General features: G+C 36.9%; 2 protein-coding genes across 3 annotated transcripts in view; both read left to right on the top strand.

The window, feature by feature from the left end:
- Positions 1-20,668, top strand: part of LOC129748720 (homeobox protein vnd-like) — a 62,361-nt gene extending 41,693 nt beyond the window's left edge. The window contains exons 1-3 of one of the 2 annotated variants that reach the window (XM_055743414.1): positions 16,541-16,679; positions 19,259-19,710; positions 19,767-20,668. In XM_055743414.1, the coding sequence (XP_055599389.1) occupies positions 16,645-16,679; positions 19,259-19,710; positions 19,767-20,593 (1,314 nt within the window). In that variant the 5' untranslated portion in view covers positions 16,541-16,644 and the 3' untranslated portion in view covers positions 20,594-20,668. Of the gene's footprint in view, positions 1-16,540; positions 16,680-19,258; positions 19,711-19,766 lie in introns of those variants that run through there. The other variant, XM_055743413.1, reaches the window with a different exon arrangement.
- A 75-nt stretch (positions 20,669-20,743) lies between these two features.
- Positions 20,744-21,671, top strand: LOC129748721 (uncharacterized). The gene is made up of 2 exons (XM_055743415.1): positions 20,744-21,121; positions 21,181-21,671. The coding sequence occupies exons 1-2, from the start codon at positions 20,966-20,968 to the stop codon at positions 21,637-21,639; spliced, it is 615 nt and encodes a 204-aa protein (XP_055599390.1). The 5' UTR covers positions 20,744-20,965; the 3' UTR covers positions 21,640-21,671.
- The last annotated feature ends 250 nt before the right edge of the window (positions 21,672-21,921 follow it).

Below are 21,921 nucleotides of genomic sequence, written 5' to 3' on the forward strand. Positions count from 1 at the left end.
GGTTTGTGTCCTGTTAGAAAAAGGAAAATATTTAAAAACTAGCTGATCCCATACGAACTCCGTTTCGTTTTCAACTTAGAATATGTTATGAACAGTTTGAATGAATGTCAATTTCCAAGCATTTTCCAAATGCATTTCCAAATGCACTGTTAAGAAATTATTGCAAAACTGTTGAACGGGTAATATGGACGATCACTTTTTCGGTCGTATGCTATTAAATTTGAAATCAGGATCAATTGACCGTGAGAAAAACCCCCATATATGAATTTTCGTCTCGAATCGATACAGACTCTAGTAATTATTGCAAATACAAATTTAACAGTTAAATTGGGAGACCCCCTTTTTGTCGTTAGATGCAAATACTGAAATCAGAAATAGATTGACTGTCCCAACCCCCGTTTATAAATTTCGACTCGATAGTTGCATAAGAACAGAATTATGATGTATGATGTAAAATAACATCCTATGTTTGCAGCGAACTATTCGCACATCACAACTTGATCCCGATTTCCCACTAGTTGACTAAAATTGCCTTTGAGTGAACTGTTCCAAGGGAATGAATGTATAAGTAGAGTTACCTGTACGATTCTGTAGGGTAAGGACTAGGGGTCTCCACCGAAAGTACAATTTATTGTCAAGCAATAGAAAATCGAGCCATTGTCATATGGAATGTTCCATAGGATGTGAAGACGAACCCTTTTTTTCTCTGCGATATGTTATTGAGGGTAACTGCCCAGTGCACTGTTCCCTCCACATCGTTTCGATCAGGTGTCCGGATGGCCCTTCCCCACCCCCTCAATATATAAAAATTTGCATTCGTCAAAGTATGAGTAATTTTGAAACTTATAGCAAACCTGTGATCCTGAAATAAATAAAATATTAATTACATGTAAACGATCTAAATAAATGGTTATGATAGATGGAAAGAAAGTAAAAAAAAAAATTAAATAAATGTTGAGAAAGGGCGAAAAATAACAGTTTAAAAAATAGCTCGATATTGCTAGAATTATTGCTAAAAAATTAAACTCCTTTCAGTGGCCTCTTTTACAAAATTTGATATCTGAAATCAATTGCTTTTCCCGCAAAACTCCCCTGTGCAAATTTTTAAAGCAATCCATTGCATAATAACATAAATATCGCAAAAAAAAGGAATAGTTAGTATGGATGCTTCTTTTGGCCGACCCCTGACCCAAAATTGGATTATTGGAATCAATTGTTCGTCCTTGATAATTCCTAAAGCATGGATCATCCAAAATCTGGACGCATTAAAAAGGGTCTATCTCGGAGCTATGTAAACGAAATAAAAATATTTTGTACTCATAATGTAGGGTTTTTATTGCACTTTAAAGGAAAAATATTAAAAAAATTACTCCGATGTTGTTTTGATGAAATTTTGAACTTTTCGTTGAGTACCATTCATCGTAGTTTGGACACCCTATTCGCTGACCTCAGTGGCCATTTTGTTCCACAATCTCTTCATCTCTGTTGCATCCCGTTCTACCATCTTGAATCGTTCTACCATTCTTCTTCATCTTCTGCTTGACAATTGCCCAAAATTTTTCGATAGGGCGGAATTGAGGGCAGTTGGGTGGGTTGATGTCCTTTTCGACAAAATCCACCCGTTGGCCCGATACCACAGTAGTATCTCTTTACTGTAGTGGCAGCTTGTCAAATCTGGCGAAAACTTTACTGGTCCTTTGTGACATCTAATGTACGGAAAAAAACGTTTTTCAGGCACGCCTCTTTGTGTATTTCGGAGTCTATGGTCTTGTTTTTCACAAAAACTGGGGTTTTTCGTCCGCAGCTGCAAATACCTTGCGAGATCAAACACTTTCTTGCAAATTTATCGAAAAAAAACGAATTTTAACTTGGTGGGGATACCACCCCGACCAGTGGCTTTGTAAAATTTTTGGCCAGAAAGCTGCCCAAAATCCATCTTCACGTACGTTTCGTCATCCATGAGGATGCATCCGTTGTACTTCGTTAGAACCTTGTTGAATAACTTCCGGGCCTCTTCCTTTGGCTTCTACATTCTTCTTCAATGTCCAGGTTGGTTGCTCACTGGTCCGATAAGATCGTATTCCTTCGCGCAGACGAATCCTTCTGACGGTGCACCGGTCGGCGTTGAATTTCTTGGAGATGTCGTAGTCCGACTACCCTGTGTTTGCCTTGATCGTTCTCAACACCTTCAAATGCAGTTTCTGAACCTTATTTCCATTATGACGTTTGGTATCAACCTGCCGATCGAGAGTATGCATCTCACGAAAACGTTTAAGAACGCTGCACACGGTCGATTTGACCATTTTTAACGATCTCGCGAATTTTTGACGTGGGGGTCCAAAACTGATTTTCGTCTCGCGGCTTCTATCACGTTTAACTTTTTTGAAAAAAAAAACGAATCGTAATGAAATTTTCAGCACTGATAGAGGATACATTCCAAACCAAAGTAATGTCAAAACATTCCAGATCCGACAACTAGGAGCGCAATGGTATAATAAACAGTGCATCCAGATTTGTCGTGATCCATGCTTTAATAAGAAAAATCAAATATTAAGCAAAGTTAACGAAAACTAATCTAATTTTTGTCAGAATTGTTTGTTTAACAAAAATTCACAAATGCTTTGAACTTCCAAATCGAGCGGTTTAATATTTATGTTTTTGAGTTCATTTTCTTATTCGTATTAGGTGGTACCTACAGCTAAGATTTTTTCATAAATGGTAAGTTACAGGAAATATTTTTTTAAATGAACATACAGTACATCATTTTTCGCGCACGTAGCCGAGTTAAAAAAAATCAGCTCATCAACAATAAATTGTTCTTGAAAATACGAAAAAAAGAGATTTTATTGATAAACAAGCTTTAAAAATTTAAAATTTTATTATTGTTTACTTGTGCAAATAATGTGAAAATTGGGTAGATTTGAATATCCGGCCGGACAGCCCTTCCGTAGATATCCAATCTGGCATGTTTAATATAATTGTTCTATCTGAATTGATTACTTGATGCTTTTTAGGCAATCTATTTATTTTAATTTCTATTAATTTAATTGTGGTTTCGCTGTGTAGAGTTAAAAAATATGAATATTGGTAATTTCTAACAACTCTAAGCAGATTTAAAACAATTCAAAGTATGTTTTTATTTCACAATTTTTCCATCCATAAGTGAAATTTTATATTCTTTCCTGGAACAGAAAATGGCGAATTGCCGCTAGCTGGCTACGGGGTGGAAACGCCCCCAAGTAGGTAGCGCTCATTGGTTGTTCAGCTGAACAAATCACAGCAAGACGCGAACCGTGTCTGCTTTACAATCTGTCCATACTTGTGAGGTAGCATCACGACTACCACACAATCAACGCAAAACAAATTATAGATAGGTACTTGCGTACTCTCACGGCACTTGACTTGAAACCCATCTTGGAAGAAATAGCTTCAACAAACTTAAAAATACTCAACCCGGACAAGACTCTTTCGTGTCAAGTTGCCAAATCCGCAATAAAAACAGAAGCAAAAAGGACTGCAAAGTTTCCCATCAGGAGGGGTGCGAACCACCGCGCCCACCCACTCAAATCACATAAGAATCAGGGAACGACGAGGGTGAGCACGTTCCGCCAATTAGGGGCAGGTTGGAGAAGTAAACAAACTTGAGTTACCATGGTAAAAGGTAAAAGGATTCGCGACCTGAAGGATACCGATTCGAGCGGAAATATATTTCCGGACTTCAGTATGCAAATGTTCAGTTGAGTTTTCCGCGTGGTCGCGATACGGTCGAAACGTTCGAATCCGGAATTTATCTTAAATCGCTGGACGAGTCGGTTAATCTTGTTAAAATCCGCGAAATGGCCAACGAAAGGCTCTCGAAGCCAAAACTGGATAAACTACTCTCAAGATGTGCTCCGTTTCTGCAGTGGGCTCCGATTTTTATGCCTGCTGCTGCCCTCAATCAAAGCCTGCTGCGAGCCGCGGCACTTTATCCGATTATGCTGAATTCGTCACTTCCGGGGTGAGAAAATGGACTGATCTGGAGATGCAGTGCGATTGATAATGGGATACCGAAATTCAAAGGAATCTTAAAGTGCAAGAATTCGAGTAGGAATCTTCGAATTTCGAACCGTGTTTAGAAAATCGCTTTCTTGAAATGGAGATTTTTTCAAGTGGTCTTTGAGATAGCGTCTAATGAATAAGTTCATTTACCGAAAATGCTGGGCAACATATGGGCCACCTATTTTTATCTTTAAAAACTACCGTCAGGGTTATTTTCGATGACGTTTTTCATTTCCTGGAGTCTGGTCTTCAAATTATCTCAATATTTTCTAATTTATCGAAGTTATGACAAGCACATTGGCGAATAGACCGCTGCAAAAAAAAAAAACTTTTTGCCCCCACATGTTTTTGCGATGTCTTTTGGGATACCAAATATCAGTGTAAAATTTGAGATGATATAGTTGATTACTGAATCACGTTGCGCTATTCAATTTGGTATAGAAATTTGTATGGAACAAGAAATTTTTGCGTATGAAATCACTCAGAAAATTCTAATAAGTTTGAAAAAAATGGCAGGTTTTACTGACTAGAGCTTTCAGAAATTTCAAGAAATGTTTTTGTTTGTTTGGATTTTTGCGATTTTTTTATTTTCATCCAACAGTTAAACAGCTAACAAATGAGCAGTCAAAAGTGCTAAAATTGAAAAAAAATACATTTGCAATTTTTTTTTGCATTCCTTCAAGGCCGTGCGGACGGGGAGGGGGGGAGCGTGGGTGTTTATTGGTTTAACCCCCCCCCCCCCCCCATGAAGATTTTTTCCAAGTAAAATTTTCAAAGTAGTAAAGAGAAATTGCTTGATCTTGCGGCGATTTGTCTTAACACTAGAAAGACCGCACCAGTCAAAATGACTGGTGGGACACTTTGTTTATTGAATATCTTTTAAACACTACGCTCTAAAAATTCACAAAAAATACGACTTTTCATGAATTTTGAATCTCTACAAAACTGTGTATTTTTTATTTTTCTAGCTCTTTTAATAAGCGAGAAAAATTTCGCCATGGACACTCGGACCGTGACCAGTCAAAATGACTGGTAAAATTCACAAACCTATAACTCAAACAAGATATATTTTTTTCGCTTGCTTTTGGTTTTATTTACAATCTACATTCAAGACGAAGAGCCTTAGTTGATTTATGGTGGGCAGGAGTGTGTCATTAGCTATGAAATTATTGATTTTCGATGCGAAGTCATGGAAATTTGTAGAAAAAGTTCTCGGATCGACCGCTGTGTGGCGCTTCAAGCACTTGACTCCCAATTTTTTTGGTCTGTTTTGTTGCTCAACTATAATCGAACTTTCTGTCAAAATTTGGCGAAATTTCATCAAGATTTGTAAAAGTTATGTTAGTTTTAATACATGTCTATTCGAGTAATCGAGTAATTTTAGGTTTTTTTTTTTGTTTCGATTATAGTCGTTTTAACATCTTTATGTCATTCGCGACTTATATCAACGATGAAGTTGGCGGACAAGTCATTGAAAAACTTATCCGGTACAACTGTTATCGATGTTTACTCTTGGGCTCGAACTCACGGACATCGGCTCAGAAAGCAACTGACTTGCCAACTGAGCTATATCACAAGCCGCTGAGTAATTTTAGGTGATAAATATGTTTGATACTGAACTAGTATGAGTAAAATAATTATGAATTGTGTACTTAATTTTTCAAATTTGTAGACCTTATGTCTATGAAACTGAATAATTTAAATGATTTTTTTTATTTGATTATTCTTCATACGTTGGTTATCCACCATGGGTGCACGGATTCACCGCAGTTTCTGCCCAAGTATGTATTCATATGCATTCTTAGATTATTAGGTTCGACAAATTTCCAATTCAAGTTCCCTTACAGGTATTCCGGCACCCGTGTATAAAGCTGGCAACTGATTGAACATTCTTATTATAAGAGGAAACACATCTTACCTGTCGGCAACTTACGGGGTTTGAACCCTAGAGTTTTCTTGCCGATACCAGGAATCGAACCCAGTACACCTGGCATACCTAGACTAGACTCACGCTAGTCTATCTGATAGACCACATTGGCGCTAAGATTTTTCAACATGGGTGCACGGGATGGCTGTAAATTAGCCGTTGTTAATTATATAGAAATAAATAGTTTTCAACTTGCTTCAGAACACAAAATATTTTTGAGTTAGATATGATAGGCATTTGAAATGCACCATTAGTCAATCGAAAAACTTTTAAGGAAGAACAAATCAATGTGTACATTTGACCATGTTGATTCATTATTTTTATTTCCACTGTTTTCCGTCGCACGACATAACTTGATGCATATAATTCCTAAAATTCACTCGATCCATGATAACCGTTTTCCAATTTCTTGGATGTTGATCAGATCTTATCAGATAAATATACGATGGCAAAAACCTGTTTTTTAATAATAAATAAATAAATTTATTATTTCAAGATATAATTGAAATATTTCTTTTCCAGGAATGAAAAAACGGAGCTGAAAATAAAAATCGTTTTTTAAATAATTATGTCTCAACATGAAAGACATGATTTCGACTTTGGTTTAACTAAGATTTGTAATAATGCTTTTTAAAAAATTGCAAAAAGTCCAATATTTGATTAAAACGCGGTGAATCCGTGCACCCATAGTGAATTACCATGTATATAACACAAATTTTCATTTGAATCTTTAAAAGTCTTTATTCTTTACCTTCAACAAGCAAAAAAATTGATTTTGGATGAATGGCGGTGAATCCGTGCACCCATGGTAAATTGCTCTAGTTATATAAAAAATATGCTTAAAAACCTACAATATCAGGTATAATTTATAGGCATCGGGTTGAAAAACTTCAGAGCGATGGATGCTAGAAAACATCTACTAAAACAAAACTGAAGTGAAACCGTGCACCCATGGTCAATAACCATAGCCATCTAACATGTTTTTATTATTAGATTGTTAATGTGTTTCAATTTTTTGATAATTATTTGACATATTCATTTTATGACATACACGCATTCGTCATCTATGCCAAACTGAGGTGATTCCGGGCACCCATGGTGAAAAAATATTTCAATTTTATAACAAAAATGTTATCGAATTAATAACAAAATAATTTCAAAAGAAAAAACTTAAAAATATTTTGATAGAAAAAATTTCCCCTTTACCAGTCATTTTGACTGGTCACGGTCCGAATAGGTATATTCAATTTGCTGGTCCTTCTAGTGTTAAAGCACCCTAGGCTTGAGACATTTTATTATACGACACAACATACATATGGCACATATGGTACATGATTTGAAACAAATTTTTAATTGTAGGTTTCGATTTTAATTTTAATCTACCTTTTGCAAACAAACTTTGCATAGAATCCTCTTCTTAAGAATAGTGTAACCAAATAAGTTCAAAATATGAAACCAACCAATTTAACTTCAAAACTGAATAATCGAGTACTAATGTTATACATCACTTAATCTTTTAATTTGAATGTTTTAATTTTAGTATTACTTTTAATATACATATTCAAAATTTTCATAAAAATGAATCTCTTAAAAGGAAATCTCATTCCATTGAGATTCAAAGTATAAATTAGTTAACTTACTTCGCCACATGTCCTCGCATTAAATTATAAACTTTGAGTTCTCAGCACGAGTAATGGTTTGCTCGCGTCGCGTATTAGATTTTTTTGTTGTTGTTTCTGCTGCCAGACGTGCTGGGAACAGTAGTGTCCATTACCAGGGGGCTCGATGGAGCCTTTTGGTATGGGGGAGTGTGGTGGACCGCTACGAAAAAAAAACAACAAGTTGGAAGCCATGTATCATGACTAGAGTGTCCGTCCCGGGATTTCCCGGGCGGGAATTCCCGGGAATTTGAAAAATTCGGGAATTCCCGATTCCCGGGAATCGTAGTTTCATTCCCGGGAATTCCCGACATGTATGAAATTTTTTCTCTGGAATAGCCTGATAGTTGTTCTTTTTGAAAATGTAGTCATACAAAACTCATTGAGGATATGCCGATTCTTGTGGCAGTAGACATTTTGCAGCCATTTGGTACAATTGTTTATATTTGAATAGATAAGTTTAAAAAGATTTTATGTATTTCCACACCGTATTCATTGAACGAAAACCTACAACAGTTCGAAAAACATATGAAAAATTGCGTAGCATGTAGACAGATTCTCGAAAGTAACATTCATTCAGTTGTTTCCCTTTGGCTTTGAAAGCCAGATGAATTCCAAATCCTCAAAAGAAAAAATTGTTTTTTATATAAAGAGCAAATATTTAAAGTGTTCAGAAAAACGAAAAATGGGTGGAAAAATCAAACAAATAAAAATATAATTTTTTATCAACCCCTAATTGCATGAATGAATTCTTCATTTGACTTATTCAGGTTTTTTTTATAGTTTGTTCGACTGTTTTTAATATATCATTGTTGAAAACATTAAAATAAGTAATAAAAACATTATGAAGAGTACACTTTGAACAAATAATGGGCTTGTATGCACGAAAAGTTCGATAAGCTGTGTATATTTGAGTCGAAGTGCATATATTTTACATGTTTTTAAATATTTCCCGGGAACCCGGGAATTCCCGGGAAACGGGCCTCCAGATTTCCCGATTCCCGGGAACGGGAAAATGGCCGGGAAATGGACACTCTAATCATGACTCACGATGGTCATCAGAATCAGCAAATTAAAATCTAATACCTAGTATGATCTACTTTATCACTAAAAATACTCATTTACAAAAAAACTGTCCTGATATAAAATTCTTTTTCTGTTTCTTATTCTTCTAAATGCTCAACATCACATTCAAAAACTTTTTGATAAATTACACAAGGCTACAAAATTAACATCCTTCGAGGTGCAAAGAATTTAAAAGCTAACTTTGACTAATTTGAGTGTCCATAAAACCATTTACAAAATTTCTGGATTCTTTTGACAAAACTTTAAAACAAAAACACAACATCTAAAAATAAAGGAATAAATAAATTTTCAACTTTCCACAAGACTTAAAGTAATTTTGAGTTCTGTGAAAAAAATATAGAGGTTTTCAATTTGTGTACTGTTCCCCATTTTTAATGAAGTTTTAAACCAAATTGAATTTTAAATATTTTTAAAGCAAAAATCTAATTGTTTTGCAAGTTTGAACTATTTTGTTTTAAATGAATTCATTTTTTTTAAATTTTATTCAGTTTTGTCAGAGATACTTGTAATGATATCTTTCCAAATTTTTATAAACTGTAGAATTTAACTTTTTTAGATCATGCATCATCATTTTTGGCATATTATTCCTTAATTGAATTGAATGGGAATAAAACCAAATTCAGAATCAAATTTTTTTCTGTATCCGTCGATTTGTTACTTTATTATTTATCAATGATTGATTTCTCTTATAACTGATACATTTTTAAGCTTATAAACTCTATCACAAAAACGCAAGGTGATAGATCAAATTTGACAAAAGATTCGAGTTCAGGAAGCTTAAATCTACCAAATCAATCATTCAGTCATAAGTACCAAAATGCTGTTCTATTAAGTTATCAATTAAATTCGTTTTTAATTTTTTTTAAATGATGAGACGAGTTCGTTTTTTAATTTTTTTTTAAATGATGAGAACTTGGAATTAATATTTTTTAATTTTATTTTATCAGTGTCTTATTGATCATATCCCAATCTGCAATTTTTCAGTAAATTTGAACAGGCGGTATTATAAATTTTAAAAGTTATTATTAAGCTTTTTAGCCTTTTATTTTAACACCTGGAAAAGGGATTTATCTTTGGCTTTGATCACTGGCAATCTTGAATAAAATTCAATATTTTCTTCTTTTCATCAAATAAAATTCATTTTTCAGCTATTGAATAATTTTTCCTAAGTTAAAAATGTTTTTTCCTAATTAAAAATTGAAATTTTCAATCGTGATAATTTTTTTCCAAATTCAAAATACTACAGTGGATTTTTTTTAATCAATTCTTCCATTGAAAATGAAGAAATGGAATGTAAAATTAGATGAATAATAAAAAACAATCATTATAATTTTTCTAACAATTTTTAATCATGATTAATTTTCTACGTGATCTGACATTTATTTTAGAATTCAGGTTTAAAAAAAAATCTGATGTTATATCTTTTGTTTTCTATATCTGTGCATTAATTTTTATGTCCGAAGATTTCTTTGAAATTTTGATTGGCATTCTATTTCTGGTGTTTTGGAAATATTGATTTGAAATTTGACATCTAGACTGTTTAGAATTGATTTCCAAGCAAATTTCTAGTCCAGATTCCGAGCTTCAGAATAAAGTTAATCATTTTCAATAATTTATCAATCACTTACCGGAAATAGTATTGATTTGAAACATTCATTCTGATTCGTTTTGAAAATGTTGAGTAATTTTATCAGTAAAATATACTTTGTTTGAGTTTGTGTGATAATAAATAATAAGTAAAAAAATGGTTCAGAAATTAACCTTTCTTATTTCTGGTGAATTTTTGGTATTGTATTGTATTTGTATTGGTTGAATCTGAATTTCGAAACACTTCCTCCGCTCCCCCCCCCCCCCCTGGACGGGTCCTTCGCACGGGCCTGCATTCCTTCGAATAACTCCTCTGGGGAAAAGTTATGTTAAAAAATTGTTCACATAAAATGTACGGAATATTTGAAATGCAAAGATTCTTTTGTCACTTTCTGCACATCTCTGGCGATTTTTGATTGAAAAGTTATGTTAGCCCATACAAATTTCCATACAAAAATTAAAACTCTATGCGCTTTTTCAAGACTAAATGAATGGCTTTCAGAAAATTTATCGCAATTTGTGGCAATAAAAACAACCAAAAAAAATTATGGGAGGTGTAAAAATGTATAAATTTGAAATTTTCATATAAAGCTTGCAGCGGTCTATTGTCCACCTTTTGCAAGAACACAACATTTTTTACTTTTCACCATTCCACAACAGTTTTCGTATTATGGCACGATTCCAGATCCAACCAACACAAGGTATTAATTTTGAAAAACATATGAAAGTGTTATGGAAGTAAAACGGGCGCGGACGTGGAGCAATATTTCGAATAGTTTCACTTTGATATAAGTAAAGGGAGCTTCTTCGAGTAAGGTTTCAAATTTTTTTTTGTTTAAATGCAGGCTGATCAAATCAGGACAATGTTTTCTCAAAACCAGAAATGTTTAGAATTGATTATAAATTTTTCTACACCAAATCCTGATCAATCTAAGCAGAATACAGTGATTACACGAAGCTTTAAAATCGTTTTTCAAACTCCCAAAAACAACAATTTAGATAAAGCTAGCACACTAAAAACTGTGCTTTTAATTTAACTTTTAATATTGTTTTTTTTTTATTTAATAAATCCAGGAAAGTTCCAACTTGTTTTTAAAATATTCTGGCAATCAGGCTAGACCATAGTTTGCTTTACCTGTTCACTTTGCTTTGATATCCCGGAAGTGTCCGAAAAAATCAGAGAAATCTAGAATGCTTACCCTTCAGTAAAAAAAAATCACTTTTTCTTAAGCCTTTGTTTCATAAAGTAACAAATTTGCAACAATTAATGTATGGAAAATGGGAAAAATCGTATTTCATTTTAATTTTTTTCCTGATGATTCCAACTGTTAAAAATAATTTTTACGGAAAAATAAAAAAATCATGAAATGAAGGGTTAATTATTCATAAAAGATATATATTAGGAGGCCCCAGCGAATTAAACATTAGGTTGTTATGATGAAATATTTTCATCACAATAAAAAAAATATATGATTTTTTTCGGCGGCTGGAGTAAATATTTCCTAGCGTTGTCGAAATTTGAATAATTTACAGTACCATTTCCGTTTTAAATGGAGAAAAGACAGAAAAATATCTTTCTTTCCTTTTAAGTACACAGTACACACGTTATGTAAATTGCAAGGTTTGTTCATTCTTACTTAAATTAACATAAATATTGTTTTATATACACATTCCAGAATTTTATCCGGGCAATATCTGAATAAACTTTTGGTATCATTGAAATTTGAAAAAAAAGTCGAAGAAAGTGAAGAAACCTTAAAAATCATTTTAAATTTTGCTTTGCTTAATTCAAAAATATCCACTTTATAAACAAAGATCAATCATGAAAAAAAAATCAACAATGAAAAAAAAACTACTGTCTGGAGTTGCTTAGATTTTGCAATACTGTTTTTCTGTTCTGAGTTACACTTCCAATTTGAGTCTTAAATTCCTAATTTGAAATGAAACTTTTCTAACTTTTAAAATCGAAAATTTATACAATTGATTCTAGACTACTTTTATTTAAAAATCATCCTTTAAAGTAGTAGGTAAATATACTGATTTTATTTTCAAATAGACTATTCTCAAATTATTTTAATCATAAAACATCATCGACATCATAAACAATGAATATTTCTATGTTTTAATCATATCTTCTTCCAGATTTTACGAAAGAGATTCAATTTATTGAGATTTTCAAGTATTGTTTTTTTTCATTAGTTTCAAGATTTTTTTTAGTTATGTGAACTTAAGATCTTTGTCACAAATAATAATTAATTTGAATTCCTTATCTGTTGATTTTTAAATAAATGATCTGATGTTTTTAACATTTAATCTCCATACATAATTTATACATTCAAATATAGCTTTTGTCTCATTCAGAAAAACTATCTTACAAAAGTTTCAGCTGAGATGAGAATTTATTGTTTATTTAAAATTGTAATCCACATTTAAGTGATTTGAAGTGTTTTGAAGAAATGAAATGGAAACGAACATTTGGATTAGTTATTACAAAATTAGCAATTTCTGCTTTGGCTCTGATTGCAACTTTTATTCTCTATTTTGTATTTGCATCTGTTTCAAAAATCGTGATTTCAATTTTTTTTCCGGGATTTTCATCCTTTAGGATGATTCATCCCTTCACCTTTTTAAATTATGATTTTAATTTGAGACAGTGAATTGTGAATCTGAATAAAATTTAATTCTTGGTTCTGAATCTTACTCTTGAACTCTTATAGCTGCATTTCTATGGGATTTAAATAGGACCGTAGGAGGAACTGACTCATGGGGGGGTTTGGTGACCTATTTTTTCTATGACTTTTTTTTCTCAAACAAGGCATGAATAAAAAAAATAAAAATATTTTTGAATACTATTTGACAATTCATTTTAAAATTCGTTTATCTAATTAAATAGAAACTGGTTTTTCGTGTTAAATAGAAACTTTTGAAAATACATCCCAAAATCTTTAAAATTATGATAAGGATTGATATGGCTGGTAAACGGTGGATAATGTGCAACACGAGACCCCATAGTGGTCATGTCACCTCTTATTCACAACTCCTATCTCTACCTCCCCGCGGTGCCGGCTGGGGTGCGAGTAACCTAAGCGGAGATCGGGTACCCAACCCCGGTGGATGCTTTGGTCGCATGCAGACTGAGAAGGTGGCCGCACGCGTCTGTTCCCCATGTCAGGGGCGGCGTGCAACAACAACCGAGCGTCTGTTCTCCAGGTCAGGGGCGGCTCAAACAGCGTCTGTCTTGCAGCAAGCGGCTGAATTTATGAAATGCGGCTCCCGCCAGCTAAGTCCAAGATGGCAGCCCCATCGCGGGATAGGGACTTTAGGCTAACAACCTACTGCTCCTGATACCTTGTATTGTTACAGAAACTGAGAGAAGAAATAACCGAATTGGAACTTTGGCAACGACTTTTAGCATGAAAACACGGACTAGAATTGGAACTTGGAATGTTTTGACCCTTGCCCAGCCAGGAAAGCTGGCTCAACTTGCTAGAGAAGCTAGCCGCCTCAAGCTAGAGATATTGGGACTGAGCGAAGTCCGTTGGCCTAACACTGGAGAACACAAGACACAGTCCGGGCAAGTACTGCTTTACTCTGGCATACGAGGAGAACATGCTACTCGGGAACGAGGAGTTGGTTTCCTGTTAAGCCCGCAGGCCCATGCGGCCCTCATAAGATGGGAACCGATTAACGAAAGAATAATCGTAGCCAGATTCAGAACACGGGTTAGAAACCTTACAATGGTCCAGTGTTATGCGCCAACTGACGTTGCCGATTTGCAGGAGAAAGAGCAGTTTTACAGTCAATTGAACAGCGTGGTTGAGAGAATTCCGAAGGGTGACATTCAAATCCACTTAGGCGACTTCAACGCAAAGATTGGCTCCGATAATCAGGACTTTGAGCGCATCATGGGGCGCCATGGCCTAGGACAGATGAGCGAAAACGGAGAGCTGTTTGTAGAATTTTGTGGCAACAACAACATGGTGATCGGTGGATCGCTCTTCCCCCATCGACCAGCACATAAGGTCACTTGGGTATCCCGAGATGGCCGAACAGAAAATCAAATTGACCACATCTGCATCAGCCGAAAATGGAGAAGGAGCCTTCTTGATGTCCACAGCAAGCGAAGCGCAGACATTGCATCTGACCATCACCTCGTCCTTGGCGAGATACGACTGAGAGTTGCGCGTGTCCAACGGCGCGAGGAGAAAGTCGGGTGTCGATACGACGTCCGCCGGTTGGAGAATCCAGAGGTGAAAAGGGCATACGTTGAACAGCTAGAATCCCGAGCCTCGGAGCTGCCGACAGACGGAACAGTCGAAGAACAGTGGTGTGGAATCAAGAATGCCTTTATCACGACGAGCCATGGTACTCTCGGTAAAGTTTGTGGAAGACGAAGTGAATGGATGTCGGATGAAACCTGGAGGATGATCGATGATCGGAGAAAGGCGAAAGTCGGAATTGAGCAGGCATGTACCGGGTCAGCCAAAGCAGCCGCCCGCTTACGATATGCGGAGCTGGAAAAGGCAGTTAAACGAGCTTGTAGACGAGACAAGAGAGCCTGGACAAACTCCCTAGCCGAAGAGGGAAAAAGAGCCGCCGCCATTGGAGATATCCGATTATTATATGATATTTCTCGCCGCCTTAGTGGTGCAAGGACTAATGCAAGAATGCCGCTGAAAAACCGATCAGGTCAGCTGCTGACAGATCGAACAGATCAGCTCAAGCGTTGGACTGAGCATTTTGATCAACTTTTTCGAGTTACAAATAGCAATGGCCAACAGAACCCGCAGCTCGAGGCGCCCACAGTAAGTCGCATTAATGGCGTCAACTTGGAAGCGCCCTCGCTGGCTGAAATAGAAGCGGCAATCAAGGACATGAAATCCAACAAAGCGCCTGGAATCGATTGCATTCCTGCTGAAATGCTCAAAGCCGACCCTGCCTTGTCAGCACAAATGTTGCACCGTCTATTCGCTGACATTTGGGATACTGCAACATTCCCGGCCGACTGGATGCAGGGTATCCTCGTAAAGGTCCCAAAGAAAGGAGACCTAACAGAGTGCGGTAACTGGCGTGGCATAACTTTGATCTGTACAACCCTCAAAGTACTCTGCAAAGTGATCCTGAACAGGATCCAGGAAAAAACCGACGCTACACTCCGACGGCAACAAGCTGGATTCCGATCCGGACGATCATGTGTGGACCACATCACAACGCTACGAATAATACTGGAACAAATCAACGAATTCCAGGACTCTCTCCTGCTGGTGTTCGTTGATTTCGAAAAAGCATTTGACCGACTGAACCACGAAAACATCTGGGCTGCTCTTAGACGACGAGGGTTCCCAGAGAAAATAGTCCATCTCATCGAAGCACAGTACGAGGCATTTTCGTGCAAGGTCTTGCACGACGGTGTCTTGTCCGAACCAATCCCGGTAACTGCTGGAGTGAGACAAGGATGTATTTTGTCACCGCTGCTTTTTCTCATCGTAATGGATGAGATCTTGACTGGATCGATCGACTGTAGACCAAACCGAGGATTGCCGTGGAATCCTTCAACCATGGAGCAACTGAACGACCTTGACCTGGCAGACGATATTGTTTTGCTCGCCCAAACACAACAAGACATGCAGAGCAAACTCGACGACCTCACCGAAAGTTCCAAGGCAGCAGGTCTCAAAATCAATGTCGGAAAGACCAAGTCGATGGAAATCAATACAGAAAATCGTTCCAATTTCGTGGTAGCTGGACAACAGCTTGAGACAGTGGAGTGCTTCCAGTATCTTGGTAGCCAGATTACGCCTGATGGTGGGACCAAGAAGGACATCGAGACCCGGATCAGAAAAGCCCGATTGCGTTTGCGAGTCTCCGAAACATCTGGCGGTCACGCCAGATCTCTCTACGAACTAAGATCCGAATCTTCAACTCAAACGTCAAATCCGTATTGCTGTACGGGTGTGAAACTTGGTGCACATATGCGGTGACGACGCGAAAACTGCAAGTTTTTGAGAATCGCTGCCTGCGGAACATCATCAGCGCTTGGTGGCCTCGCAACTGGATCTCAAACGTTGAACTTCATCGCCGGTGTCATCAAAAGGCGCTAGAAATCGAGATTCGGAAACGTAAGTGGAGATGGATTGGGCACACGCTGCGAAGAGATGAAAACGAGATTTGCAGAGAGGCGCTTGACTGGAATCCAGATGGGCATCGAAGAAGAGGCAGGCCCAAAAGCTCGTGGCGGCGAAGTCTAGCCGCTGAAATCCGCACAGTTGACGAGAACCTCGGCTGGCAGCAAGTGAAGACGCTGGCTCCGGATCGCCAGCAGTGGAGATCTTTTATCTCAGCCCTATGCGCCGGTCAATCGGCGCTGGACCCTTAGGTAGGTAGGTATTGATATAAAGAATCCTTTAAAAAATAGGAAACTAACTTTCATCGATTGTTGAATTCTTAAATTTGCATCAAAATTCGTTGAACTTATTTAGGCTTAGATTGCTAAAAGTTCTCCCACACGTATCTGGGCCGGGCAAATCCGGGCTGTTTCATTAAAAAAATCTATTTCAAATTTTCTCACCATACTCCAGTCAATATTTGGAAAAAAATTGACAAAGATCCAAGAACTATTCAACAAAAAAACTGAATAATCGTTTATGTTTCTTTTTCTATCTAGCTTGTAAAATTTCATTTTTGGGCGACAAAATTTAAAATTATAATGATGCATTTTCATTTTTTTATTTTCCAATAAAATGAGAACTAATCCGGACAGATCAGATTTTTTTAACAAAATTTGGACGGCCGAGCTTTTCCCAATTTGAGAACATACAAATTGTATGATACAATACATACAAAACATACGAGTTTTTTTTTCAAGAAAGCCTTCAATTTCGAAAGAAAATTTAAAAATAAATACAATTTTCAAAAGTAAAAGTAAAAGATTGAAATTTTACGCTACCAATCGGATATATGCAAACTCAATCCTAGTTAAAGATTTAAGTTTGAAATTTGGTTCTTGAAAATACTGCAATATTGAACAATAAGCCAAAATATATGGAATTCCCTGCAATTTCTTTATGAGAAGATAAATGTTCCTTTAGCGTCATTTAGTTTTCATTAACAATTAATTCCTGTGGATGGATATTTTTGCAAACTAAACAATAATTCTACTATATTTTATCATTTTCAGCTGAATTGTGCAAACGAACTGACTTTGGTTAAATTTTAATATCGATCTTAATATCAGAACTATCATCTTGTAGTTATCTTGATAATTTTATTTTGATTTTGGAACTCATATACGAACTGAAACTGAATCTAAATTTTGAACTTGAATTAAACATTTGAATTTTTAATATGTTTCGGAATTTCAATACGTTTTCTAGAATGTGCATAAAAACGGTTCCTGAATTTAAAAATATGAGCCAAGAATTGAAATCATTTTCGGAGCTTAGACACGAATGCCATGATGGTGGTAAAGTGTCAAAAATAAAACCTAAAATAAAAAAAAAATTCGGAGCCTTCAATCATGAATCCAGGATAAAAATTCGGATGTTTTGGGTTTCAATGATCATTCTTTATTTTAATAATGTATTTCTAATTCTGGGATTAGTTTTCGAGGTTTTGACATCAGTAATGAAGTAATAAAAACTGCCTGCAGCACAGAAATAGTTAATTGAAGATTATACTGAACTCATTTTAATTGTTTTTGTATATTAAAATTATTATCTCTGGGATGGCATATGAAAAACAAATCGGTTCATAGGGGCCACCTATAAATTCGCCCCAGGCCCCACCGATGGCATTTTACGGACCTGTCCTCCATTCAATCAAGGATTCAGATTTTTTCTAGATATTCAAGATCCAGAGATAGATCGCTTTCAAAAAATATTTCAACAATTTTTGAGAAATGCGACAATTTCTGACATAGCTGAAAAAAGTTTTTGAGTATCTGATATTAAAGACTTTAATCCATAAAAGAACTTTGTTGAAGACTGCAAAACGATTTGATTTTGGTTTAAGAAATATCTAAGATTGAATTTGAGTTAAAATTTCTTTGAAATTTTGTGAAAATAGACGTATTTTGCAATATTGGGAAAAAATAAACAATAAGAAAACTTCTATAACTTTTTTCTCAGAAGTCAAAATTACTTGCGATCTTCGGGAATGTTGATCATTAAATCAAAACCTTCGATTTAAAAATCTTTGTAATGTTTTACAGATTTTCCAAATAAGTGCTCAAATTGATTTGACTAATTTTTACTTACAAATATGTCTAAGTTATTTCGAAAACAAGTGCTGCTAGAAAAAAAAAACAAATTGTATATTAGGAATCAGCGCCTTCAAATTAGTCTACCCTAGTTCTAAACATTTGAGAACCGCAAATAAATCTAATACCGCAAACACCAACATTTGACATGTTCTATCTCAGAAACGACCAAATTCTACATATTTTTCATCTTCGAGTTATCGAAAACGTTGTACACAATAATGAAGAATGTTTTTTTTAAAATAAAATATTCACATTTGAGTGATGCTTCTCGGCAAAGCGCACTCGTGTCAAGCGAAAAAAAGGAGATATCTCGTATTTGGTCCGCAAAGTATTTAGTTCTTTGAAAAATGTAAATTTCGTTGTCTTGTGCTTCTTTTATCATTACGACACGATGCTTGGTCTGTTTTTTGCCTGCTGGACGAATCGGACAGAAAAATTGACCCCATTTCTCCAATCGAAAGATACGGATAGCGCTTAATTAGACACCTCTCATTCCTCCTACCTTCATAAAATTAATAATTCTCGCTTTGATTCACAATTCAGAACGATTTACAAGCGACATGATCTGTGGTCGCATAATTTATTTCCAGCTGTTTTGGGGTCTCTCAATGGGAATTTCTTAGATTTTTCAAGATCGGATTTTTTTTAGTTTTTTCAAACATTAATTATTGTGTGTTCAAATGTTTACAATTATTCCAGAATCCTCGAGGGCATGAAAATTTCCTCCGCCGGTCAACGGTCCGGATTCCACATCAGCGATATACTGGAGCTGAACAACAGTCACCACGTCCAGAGCGCGAAAGAATATTCCCATCACATTCCGGCCACTATTGAACACCACCGAGGTGATCCGGGTGGCGGCGACGCCGGAAGTGGAACAACAGAAACCCCAGGAACCGAGGAATACATTAATGTCGCACATCACCAGAACCATGGAGCTGACCAGCAACCTCAGTCTCATCTAGTCCAGCATCCACAGTACAACTCTGCTTCCGGCAGTTTCATCCCACTTCAGCCGGTACCTCAACCACCGTATGGTGATCTCCCTCCGTACTATCACCCGCATCATCTACTTCCGCCTGGAGGAGATCCCTCCGGCCATTCACGGGCGTCCTGGTACCACGAGAATAGTAGTCAGGATTATAGTAATGGTAGGATTATTTTGAAATAAATTTAAAGCGATTTACGTCACCGTTTTCTTTTCTAGTTCCAACGGTCATTCCACAGAACCTCGAGGGCGGTCTACATCACCAGCAGGTTAGTCCGGACAGTACATCTCCGGTGGCTCCGGGAGGAAGTGCGGAACTGTCATCGTATGCCGTTCTCGGCAACTACAGTCACATCCCGACGGCAGTTTTGGAAACTTCGGATAGGCTCGCTGAAGACCTTCAGAATATTCAACGTCGACAGCCGACGGCGACTACCGTCATCGATAGCAATAACAACACCTGCGATGGGGACTCCCTGGACGATAGCATCGAGGTGGGCAACTCGGGTGATGAACGTTCCGGAAGTCCTCCGGTTGGAATGTCCGCTTCCGGTAACCAAAAGAAACGTAAACGCCGGATTTTGTTTTCGAAATCGCAAACCTACGAACTGGAGCGGCGATTCAAATCCACCCGATATCTTTCGGCTCCGGAACGGGAACATCTGGCCAGTATGATCAACTTGACCCCGACTCAGGTCAAGATCTGGTTCCAGAACCATCGGTACAAAACCAAACGGGCTCAGTGTGAGAAGGTTGGAGGTCTAGGGCATCAACTGGTGGGATCTCCGAAGCGTATAAATGTTCCGGTGCTAGTCAGAGATGGGAAGCCCTGCAATGGAGGAAAACCTCATGATGGTCATATTCAGGTTTCGTTGCAGCACCCTTTTGGATCCGGTGGAGGTCTACAGTCGTTGCTGACCTCTAGCTCGATGGCCGGACATCCGGGATTGACCTCTTTTTACCAGAATCAGCAGAACAGTTCGGATGCTGGACAGGGTAGTCACAACTCGTGGCCTCCGAAAAGGTTGTGGCCTTCGCTCAACTGAGCTTATCGTAAATTGTAGAACAATTATTGTGATAATGGTAATGTCTTCGAATACAGGAAAATAAATTAAAGTTGATCCGAGAATTATTCTGCAGCCTAGGAAAGTGTGAAATTTCCCTAAAAATACAAAAAAAATGAAGAAGATATCTCCAAATTGTTCAGTAGGAATGCGAGAAATTATTTATAGATATTACGTTCACATTATTTGTATTATCAAGAGCAACACTTTCATTCATGAGTATCTATTTATGAATCGATTAATGTACATACATCCGGGAGCTCATTACATAAGAATTTCGGCAATTGCGTGGCAAAAAACAGCTGTGTCAATACAGACTGTGGAAATAAAATTCTTCGCCGCAATCATCAACTAATGAACATAGATTCAATAACTGTTACCGTTCGGTGCACTATAAAAGGCCAAACAAAATTAGCAACCATCACATTCGTCCCGAGTCGTTCTTCCAAAAGCCTTCCAAAAACACACAAAATGAAATCCTTCGTGTATTTCGGATTGGTCCTTGCTGTGGTGAGTCATTTATGTCTAGAAACATACCCACTTATTAATATTATTTGTATCCTTCAAAGGTCTCAACCGCCAACAGCCAACTGCTGAACGCTATCAATGATCTGGCAACGGCTGGACAGAATTTGAAAACCTCCGTCAAGGCAGCTAACTTCCAAAACCCGGCTGTCAAAAGTGCCTTGTCTCAAATTTCGACCGATGCCAAAGCCTTCCTCGCTATCGCACAGAGAGATGCCCCGAAAGTTGCTGCCCTGGAAAGCTTCCTGCAGAACGATCTGATCAACGCAATCGGAAGCCTTACCAGCATGCTTGGAGAACTGAACTCGGGAGTCCAGAATGCCGGAAACATCCCAGTCGTTAAGGATGCTCTGACCAGATTCATCATGAACGGAACCCCGGTGCTGAACCAGATCCAGAATGTTTTGGCTAGTAATCCGACTAATGAGTTCGCTGAAGCCCTGGAAGCTATCCGTAAGATCCAGAGTGATATCGCTGCCCTGCAAATTGCTGCCAATCTGTAAAATGTGAATGATTTGACTAAATATATACAACACGCTCACAGATGTATTGCCATGTATATTAGGGTGTCCCAAAATTGCATTACTTCTGGGAATCTGGGGGCTCACCCTTTAAATGGTAGATTAGGATGTGCAGAACAAACTTTTGTATGGAGCTGACTAAAAAAATCATTTTTAGAGCTTCCGCAAGCGCGATCTTTAAAAAAAGTCCACTTTCAAAAGATTTGATTTTAAATAAATTCTGGGTCCAAAAATTTTCATAAAATTTATATATTTTATTTTTTT

This window comes from Uranotaenia lowii, chromosome 2 (assembly GCF_029784155.1).
Source record: "Uranotaenia lowii strain MFRU-FL chromosome 2, ASM2978415v1, whole genome shotgun sequence".
NCBI classification, from domain to species: domain Eukaryota; kingdom Metazoa; phylum Arthropoda; class Insecta; order Diptera; family Culicidae; genus Uranotaenia; species Uranotaenia lowii.